This window comes from Salmo salar, chromosome ssa10 (assembly GCF_905237065.1).
Source record: "Salmo salar chromosome ssa10, Ssal_v3.1, whole genome shotgun sequence".
In the NCBI taxonomy this organism is placed as follows: Eukaryota; Metazoa; Chordata; class Actinopteri; order Salmoniformes; family Salmonidae; genus Salmo; species Salmo salar.
In genome coordinates this window covers 86,273,056-86,283,091 of record NC_059451.1, presented here as the reverse complement: position 1 = coordinate 86,283,091, position 10,036 = coordinate 86,273,056, and the positions used below count along the sequence as shown (strand labels likewise).

The following is a 10,036-nucleotide window of genomic DNA, read 5'->3' as shown; positions in this document are numbered from 1 at the left end:
CTTTAAAGGGACAATCCACCCCAACCATTAATTCCAATGATTATTAACAGTTAAATAGTGTTAAATAACACTAATATGTGAAGAAAAAAAATTAAGAACAAATGTTTAATTTTGTTGTTATGACAGTAAAGAAACTTTAGAAACATTTTTGGAAATCTGTTGCAGCTCAAGTCAACTACAAAACCCACAATGCAATGATCTCTTTCTCTGGGCTGGCTGGCTGGCTGGCTGGCTGGCTGGCTGGCTGGCTGGCTGGCTGGCTGGCTGGCTGGCTGGCTGGCTGGCTAGCTAGGTAGCTAGCTAGCTAGAAAACGGCTACACACAATTTCTCCATTCATTGCCCAATGGGATTCCCATCTCCTCCTTTCTGTAATATCTTGGTTTTCCACAGACACAGGGCACATTGCGACATGGTACTTGAAGGAGAAACAGAGTTGAATAATTTGGTACATTGTTTAGATTAAGCACATCTAAGCGAAATATATACTTTGTCATGACGATATAAACAGACGGATGTGTTCTAGACAAGTATGGCCATACCATCTATTAGCTGATTTGGCGATCTGGAGTACAGGTAATTGTTTTAAAAGCGTTATGAAAAGTGAGTGTGTTATCCCCTATCTCCAGAGACGAGAGTTATGTAGCCATGACACGTTCCCACACAACTTCCTGATTTTCACAGATGGACCACTTAGAAGTTAAATCATGGGGACATTTTTTATTTGACCCACTGACAGAACATAGGCTTTCACCAAATTGACAGGAGTGTCCAGAATTTTATTTCTGGGGGTGGATTATCCCTTTAACCTTTGATATCTCATGTTAGCAGTTACCAGGGCTGGATAGAGTAGTCTGGCAGTGGTACCCTTCAATCACTGATCTGATCCATACTACACTGGATTAAACCAGGGGAGATGGCACTGAAGTTACATTACACCACTGTTCACACCAGTGATACCAGAGATATAGAGACGACGATATGAGATCTCAGTTTAGCCTTCAGTTTGGCTCACACACAGTGTCTCAGGCTAGGAGATCAGGTTCATATTTCCTTTAGAGTTTAAATCAAACAGTGCTTGGATTGGCATGCACCAGAGGAAGCCTGTCAGTCCTATGGGTAGAGGCTCTTTAGAGGGGGTTTATGGTTAGGGCATGTTCCTCTCTATTAGGGAAAATCTGAACGATACTGCAAAGAGCCCACACATACACACTCACAAGTACACCCAGAATTATAACGCCCTTGCCATTTCTTTACTTGTGCTAGTGGATAGATTAACGATGGACCAGGCGTCATCATAGCTTTACTTTAATGCAGGTCTGCAAGAACTCCCAGAAAGAAAAAGGAACCCTCCCATGCCCCCTACCCCTCCTGCTCTCTCCATACTGACCCCCCACACACATCCCCAGTAGCCCCCAATTCCCCACTCCCCTCCTGGCCTCCCCCCGTCTCTCCTGCAGCAGTAATAGATGAAGATATTCCTGGCTGGGAGGGCGCAGGGGAAATCAGAGCAGTACCTGTGCAGAATGTGTGTGGGCTGGAGGGGATAGGGGGAGCGGGGCCAAGGGCCTGGGCACTCTCTTGGATACCTGCTGGCTGTCAGGGGGAGAAATGGGGGGGGGGGACTTCCATGGATGTTGGGGTTTCTAGCTGGAGGGAGAGGATGCATTGATGAAACTACATATAGCTCTTAAACTACATACTATTCAGTAAAGAGTTCCACAGGTAAACCTAGCGTAAGCACTCATACCTGTTTCTAACTACCATTGAAGTCATTCCGGCACAGTCTACTCTACGTCTCTCCCCATCACCTCACGCACTGCCATGTAGTCAGCCACAGCAGGTGTGTGTGACGGCCCAGGCAGGGAGCAGAAGCTGTGCTTTCAGGTCTCAGCTCCGTCAGGAGATGCTAATAACCCTGCACTTACCGCCAGCGACACCTTTCCCCTCCCAGCCTCTCCCAGCCGTCCCAGCCCCAGACAGCTATTACTGCCTCACTATGCACTGGGCCTGCCAAAAACAGCACTACAATTACAATATCAGGGATATGCACAGGGCTGCTGAAGTAAAGGAAGAGGGGGAACTAAATAAAATACTGACCCGACATGCAGTGTTGCGACTGAAAGAAAGGTGAACTATGATAATTGCGCAAGATCATCACTGTACTGACGCGGTATAGGAGTTCTTGGAGTACGGCTCTCACGGACCAGGGTAAGAAGTATTTCTGTTACATTAGACAAAACACCCTCAAAGTCATACAGACAATCCTAACACCCACAGCATCATGCATAACGCATGCACAAACACACACACGTTGGGGGCACTGTAGCGTCTCCACTGGTGCAGGTCTCTAATGAAGCCCCAGTTGTGACGGCATGGAGGCGTCTCTCTCGCTCCGACGGGATAATTACGGCGCTCCCTGGCAGCTGAGTTTGGCAGATGTATGGGAGGCAGCGCGCGGCGCCGAGCGCGCCATAACGAGCGCCGGGGAGCGGAGGTGGGATTCGGCAGGACCACGCCATCCGCCATTAGCAGGTTGGCACCGTCACAAATGAGTGTTTTTCCACGAGAGCCCGGGAAGGCTGGGAAATTCCAATGAATTCTTGCGCTATGTCGCAGCACGAGACAGTGTTGGGAGAGAAAGAGAGGGATGAGAGAACCAGGGAGGAAACAGAGAAAGACGAAGGGTGAGAGAGAAGGGAACAAAAGGAAAGGTTCACACTGCCATGACCGGATTAGTCACCTCTCTCAGCACAGGGAGCCCAGAGCAGTGCACCCTGGGAAATTACTGAATCAGAATGCATTGATTTTCTGTGGGGAGGGGAAAAAAAGTAAAAGACAAAAAAAGGCCTGAAAAACAGTCATGGCTGAGAATTAGGGAGGAGATTGTGGGAGACCTTTGTCTTATTATTGGGAGCAGAATAGAAAGAACACCATTGTACACAGCTGTTTGAGAGGGAGACGATAAGAACGGGACACTATTGTTCCAGCATTTCTCCAGTGCCCTCTCTTCCTTTCATTTCAGTCTCTTCCCATCGTCTTACTTTGTAATTAGGAAAACACAGCCAAGATAAACCTTGAGCACCTCACTGCTAAAACAGCTTGTGTGTGTGTGTGTGTGTGTGTGTGTGTGTGTACAGAACATGCCTGGTTGTATCAAATGTCTTCATAAACTACCCCTAGTGTTACTATCCCAACGCCACAGCAGCAGAACAGCAACCTTAGATCAGTGAGATGCAGTGTACCGCAACCGGCTACATTCACCCACAGCTGTATTCGGTATGCATGAGGATGACTGGTACTGGTTTGATCTGCTGCCATGTTCCGCCTCCCTCCACATCAGCAGCAGCTGTATCATTTAACGGTCATTTGTAAAACGCCGTCAACAGCAATCAGTGATCACTAATCACTAATGAACCAACCCTACCTATGTCTTATTACAGCCTGAATCACAACCAGGAAATCAGTACACTCACTCATGACAAAAAAAAAGAATGGGCGCCTCGCTCTCTTCCTCTCACTCCATCCCTCTCTCCCTCCATCCATCTCTCTCTCTGATGCTAAACGATCGATTTCAAGGTGACCCTGGCTGAGGAGAGTATTTTCCTCTCGCTGCTCCAGCCTGGTCCCAGTAATTAACACCAGCGCCTAATGAAGTCCAGCTGCTCACCCGCGCAGACTGAACGCGTGCCAAAATCCGGGAGAGCCCCTGTCAGGCAGCCATCGCTCTCCTCACACCCCCACCCTCTGTCCTCTCCTCTGCCCTCCTCTCTCCATCCTCCCAACCCTGTGTCCGTCCCTTATCCCTCTCTCCATCAATCCCCTGATCTTAACCTCTCCGTGGCTTTGGAAGGTCAGCCTCCTTCCATCAGTGGCCATTCTGGACATCTCTGCCCCCCCTCCAGGTTGCTGCCATCAAAAACACTGATCATGCAGTCCTCCACTACTTCTCCACCTCTTCATCGCACTCCCTTTCCCTGCCAAATGACCTTCATTCCCCACCGTCCAACTGATCCCTTTTCCTGCCAAATTACCTTCATTCCCCACCGTCAAACTGATCCCTTTTCCTGCCAACTCCCACATCCCTCTCTCTCCACTGACCTAATAATCTCTTACTTACTATTTCTCACTCTTTCCATCAGTACTGTCTGCCTAACTGCCTTTTCACCAATGAGACCAATTCAAGCCCAGTGTAACCACATAAAGTTGACAACTTCTTGATTTCAATTTGGGGATTGATTCTATTATTTGGGGAGTAATAATATACAGTAAAACAAAAGGTTTGTAACAAATATTTTGAAATCCCAGAAAACCCGTGGCAGCTTGGATCTTAATCCACATCAGGTTGCCAGAGTTCTCCCAGCTGTACCGTTCCCTCATGTTGCCTCCCTCCTCCCCTCTCCTATTTAACCGTGTGATGCTCACTAGCCCTGTATCAAAGCTGCATGTGTCAGTCAGCCTATCACCTCTCTGGGAGCCTCGCTTTGCATCCTGGGAGTGGGGCTTTGAACACAGAGGACGCCTGCCACACACACACACACACACAGAGAAGCTAATGGGGGGGGGGCTCTGCCGTGCCGCGCTGGGATCTCCACCCCTGCCCCTCAGCAGCTATAAGGAATGGGGCGTTCTGCAAACTTTCCCCACAATCCTTTCTAGCTGACATCCCGGTTGATCTGGAAGTGGAGAGAGATGAGCTGTGACATCCTCTCATAAATCCCACCTGGAGCCTCGCTGACGTATCAGACTCAAATCACCTCCAACAGACAGACAGGAGATGCTAATTAGCGCAGAGGAGTTAGCAACTTATCATTTTACCTGACTTCATCAGAAAGACTAAAAACGATCTGCCCATCTCCCATTCTAAATGAACTATGAGGTACCAGGCCATTAAGAGCTTTACAAAGACCCTTAGAGAACCATGAAAGTCAAAGATGAACTGATTTGTTCTCTGTTGATTCACTCGTCTCTATTACTCTCCTCCCCGTCCAGGACTACCTCATTCCTCCATCTCTGCTCTCTGTCCTCCGCCGTGAGCTCGCACTCAGGACAGTGTGATGTATTACGGCGTGTGATCCTCTACTCCCATGCACCCCCTCCCCCCCAAGCCCCCCCCATACCGCCTCTCACCACCGCACGCCACACCTTCCTCACCAGCTGCGACAGATGCTGCCGTCACTCGAGAAAATAAATTCCGAATACTTAACGAATTAAAGCGAGGAGCTAATTGTGGCTGGCCCGTGTTCATCATGCGCAAAAAGGCAAGCGGCTTGTTTGTCTTTTAACAATTACTAGACAGAGCAGGGAGCGGGGGAGGGGGGGGACGGGGGGGGGACGGGGGGGTAATTGTCCCATTCTCCCCAGCAGCTGGCTCAGCCACACCTGTGCGGGTGTGAGAGCCGGGTGGGGCGGGGATGAGGGGGGAGAGGAGATGGGCAGGTGCACCTCTGGCATCACTAAACTAAGCACAGGCCGACTTGAGGTATGAAACGCAAATACACTCTCTACCACTGTATAACACAGACATTAAAGCCTGGGCTGGCATTAGTGCTTGTATGCACAAACTAGTGTACATACTTACACAGGTATAAAACACACACTTAAAAATGTATTACATGCTACACCCTCTTTTCTTTCTCTTCATTCTTCTCACACACACACACGTGCCAATTTTCCATTCTGTTCCCACACATTTTGGAGGAGCTTCCCTTGAGCAGTTCTCTTATAGATCTCCAAACAGCTTGTAATTACTTTTAATAAACAGCATAAGAAGCAAATCAAGCGCAAACGTGGAAAAAACAAGCTCTCAGGGGGATCAAACAGCACTCAGCCTTGCAAACAAACACTTCACCAACATCAGAGCTATTTTATTCTTGTTTTTTTACATTCAAATATGTAATGCTCAGTGGGGGTAACTAGAGGAATGCAGTAGAGACCGGCACAGAAAGACAAGAAGTGAAAGAGGGAACGACAGGAATACAATGGCCGTAAAGTAGTTACTATTATTGGGTTAGTTGCTACCTAGATTCTATGGGAGGCTACCTGACTCAAAACACTTTTGACTGGCTGGCTGCCTATGACCATGTGCATACGTCTGCTCATGTGCATGTAAACATTGCAACAACATTACATTATGTTGTCTCTATGACGCGAGGTCTGCTGACATTCTGTGGAACAACTGACACCTCTCATCTCCTATCACAACGAAACAGTCTAGCAGATCCTTAAAGGAGCAATACCAAATCTACTCACCCTCCTCTCTCCATCCATCCCTTTATCCTCCATCCTGCTCTCCCTCCCTCCCCATCCCTCTCTCCCTCCATCCATCCATCCATCTCTCCATCCATCCCTTTATCCTCCATCCTGCTCTCCCTCCCTCCCCATCCCTCTCTCCATCCCTTTATCCTCCATCCTGCTCTCCCTCCCTCCCCATCCCTCTCTCCCTCCATCCATCCATCCATCTCTCCATCCATCCCTTTATCCTCCATCCTGCTCTCCCTCCCTCCCCATCCCTCTCTCCATCCCTTTATCCTCCATCCTGCTCTCCCTCCCTCCCCATCCCTCTCTCCCTCCATCCATCCATCCATCTCTCCATCCATCCCTTTATCCTCCATCCTGCTCTCCCTCCCTCCCCATCCCTCTCTCCATCCCTTTATCCTCCATCCTGCTCTCCCTCCCTCCCCATCCCTCTCTCCCTCCATCCATCCATCCATCTCTCCATCCATCCCTTTATCCTCCATCCTGCTCTCCCTCCCTCCCCATCCCTCTCTCCATCCCTTTATCCTCCATCCTGCTCTCCCTCCCTCCCCATCCCTCTCTCCCTCCATCCATCCATCCATCTCTCCATCCATCCCTTTATCCTCCATCCTGCTCTCCCTCCCTCCCCATCCCTCTCTCCCTCCATCCATCCATCCATCTCTCCATCCATCCCTTTATCCTCCATCCTGCTCTCCCTCCCTCCCCATCCCTCTCTCCCTCCATCCATCCATCCATCTCTCCATCCATCCCTTTATCCTCCATCCTGCTCTCCCTCCCTCCCCATCCATCTCTCCATCCATCCATCCCTTTATCCTCCATCCTGCTCTCCCTCCCTCCCCATCCCTCTCTCCCTCCATCCATCCCTTTATCCTCCATTCCGCTCTCCCTCCCCATCCCTCTCTCCCTCCATCCATCCATCTCTCCATCCATCCCTTTATCCTCCATCCTGCTCTCCCTCCCTCCCCATCCATCTCTCCATCCATCCCTTTATCCTCCATCCTGCTCTCCCTCCCTCCCCATCCCTCTCTCCCTCCATCCATCCCTTTATCCTCCATTCCGCTCTCCCTCACCATCCCGCTCTCCCTCCCCCATCCCTCAATCCCTTTGTCCTCCATCCCGCTCTCCCCAAATCCTCCTTCCCTCTCCCTCCATCCCTCTCTCCATCCTCTCCCTCCATCCCTTTATCCTCCCTCCATCCTCTCTCCCTACCCATCCCTCCCTCCATCCTACCCTCTCTCCTTCCATCCATCCCGCTCTCCCTCCATCCATCCCTCTCTCCCTTCCTCCATCCCTCTCTCCATATTCCATCCCTCTCTCCATATTCCATCCCTCTCTCAATCCCTCCATCCCTTTATCCTCCATCCCACCCACCCACCCCGCTCTCCCTCCATCCATCCCTCTCTCCCTTCCTCCATCCCTCTCTCCATATTCCATCCCTCTCTCCATATTCCATCCCTCTCTCAATCCCTCCATCCCTTTATCCTCCATCCCACCCACCCACCCTCCCTCCCTCCCTCCCTCCATCCCATCCTCCCATCCCTCCCTCCCCTCTGGTGTTCTGGCTGGCTGACTCCAGGTGGTGAGGGATGTGCATGAGGGGCCTGTCATCTGTTCCCATGTTCGTAGCATCTCTACTGTGTGTTACTAGGTGTGTTACTAGGTGTGTTACTAGGTGTGTTACTAGGTGTGTTACTAGGTGTGTTACTAGGTGTGTTACTAGGTGTTCAGTGGAGGCCAGTAGAGAACCAACATCCTCCAACAGACCACATTTACACAGCGATGTTCTACAGTCAGGGGGAATAACAGATATGGAGGAATAATTCAGATGGTGACTATTTGAAGGAGTTTCATGGATGATACAATAATTATTTGAGCAGTGGACTGAAGGCAGAGGGCAAATCTTTCATCGCTCAAAAAACACTGCCTTATGGCTATCAGGCTGGCACGGGGCGCACACACACTCATGCACGCAGTGGAGTGAGCCATCATCCACATTATCCACATCCATTGACTCCTAAAGCTTTGTGTGTGCTGCCTCATTAGGTCTTCAGTGACACACAGAGCCCACACCAGGCCTCTCTCACCAGCCCCTCTCCCTCACTCGCTCTTCATCTCGACACACACACATACACCACGCGCAAACACTAAAAGGAGACTGCTCAGGCACTGCCCTAGGGAATACTCCTCAGACATTACTAGTGGAGCGCAGCGCAGCACAGACATACATCACTATAGGCTGATGGCTGGGCCGTCACAGGAAGAGTACAGGTCTGGCCTCAGTATAAAGGGTTATTCTCATGATGTCACTGAAGAGCATGCATGGAGTAGCACTTAAAACATCACAGGAGGACAGAAGGCATCTTAAACATCACTCATGCATTAAGGGTAACATATGACTTCAAGTTGAAGACAGCAGCACTACCGTTGGGAACGTGGCTCTGATAGTAGGCGCTGATTTACCAGTGAGAGGTCAGGTCTGCGCCAGAGTAGAGGAGAAGTAACATGACTAGTGCTGTACTGTGACATCACTTCTGGGTTAAAGGGATCAGCCGGGACGCCTTTCCGCCCCGCTGCTCATCTGGGTTCATGCTCGGGGGCGATAGCTCGCTAACTTCCTTGAAATGAATAAGTAAGAATTATGAATGAGATGCATCATTAGCTGGGCTCCCCCGAGGGCACTTAGTTTCAGGTGAGTGGCTGTACCCTGGGCCTGGCTGGGAGGGGGGTGGGGGTTCATCATGCACACACAGCCATCGGGGGTGGGGGGGTGTGGACCTTTACATTGGTGTGCAAAGAATATGAGAGGGTTTGTGTTGAGAGTGGGCGCTACAGATCATCTTTACACTGTAGCCATGCCAGTTAAGCAGTCTGCTGCTATTTCTATTTGATTTGGAGTATTTTACACTATTATCTCGTGTGCATCATGCAGTGTCCTGCCATATGGCCCTATAGCCCTATGTAGCCCTATGGGGCGGTCCCCCTCCCCACTCTTTCCCAGTGCTCAACAGGCAGGGCTCCATTCACACAGCTTGGTACGGAGAGAGAAGGGGGACAAACCTTGCAGATGGGCAGGTTCTCCTACAGGCCGTCCGACAGGCAAGGTGGGTGGAAAGAGAAGGCAGGGTGACAGTTAGTCAGTAGGTCCATGATTAGATGGGGGTTAGGGGGGGTTCATACATGGGGGGTTATGGTGGGGCAGCGACTACCGTAACATGCACCGGATACTCTCTCTGTATCATTCAATGTGATAAACCAACTCACTCCTCTCTGTTTATCTAAGACCCGGACTAATATCCAGTCACAGCTCATGTCCCAAGCAAATAAATATGATGGAAATACCCATGAAGAATCTCATGAGCATCAGTCATAAGGCTACAGCGCTGGTTGGATCCAGAGTTGGGTTTTTCAGGCTGTGGCCTTGCTGAGGGGAGAAACTCTAGTAGATGCTTTAATGCGTGTCTCCATTATACTGATCTCTTCCACTGGTACAGTTACTGGAATGGGGAGGGGGGAGCGACGGGAGGAGGGGGAGAAAGAGGGGAGGGGGTAGAGGAAAAGAGAGAGTGGGGGGGGGGGGTACAGCTAAATCTACCAATAAAAGAAGATGAAAGTCAGGTTAAACACAATATGCTAATTGAAATGTGTTGGCTGATTAAGGCGATTGAAAGGAGAGTGGGCGTGCTGTGAGTTCTGGGCGCCGGTGATTAGTGCGGCATTAGTGTCTGCATGCTTTTCCTCAGGACGTGGTGGAGAGAGCAGAGCCGTGTGTGTGTGGATGTG

At 50.2% G+C, this 10,036-nt stretch overlaps 1 protein-coding gene across 3 annotated transcripts in view; it reads right to left on the bottom strand.

The window, feature by feature from the left end:
* LOC106560867 (zinc finger protein 423) overlaps window positions 1-10,036 on the bottom strand; it is a 139,357-nt gene that overhangs the window by 49,425 nt on the left and 79,896 nt on the right. For 2 of the 3 annotated variants that reach the window (XM_014124251.2, XM_014124252.2), the window contains exon 6: window positions 9,314-9,334. The exons of the other annotated variant lie outside the window; for it this stretch is intronic. In XM_014124251.2, the coding sequence (XP_013979726.1) occupies window positions 9,314-9,334 (21 nt within the window). The remainder of the gene's footprint in view (window positions 1-9,313; window positions 9,335-10,036) is intronic. 3 annotated transcript variants of the gene reach the window in all.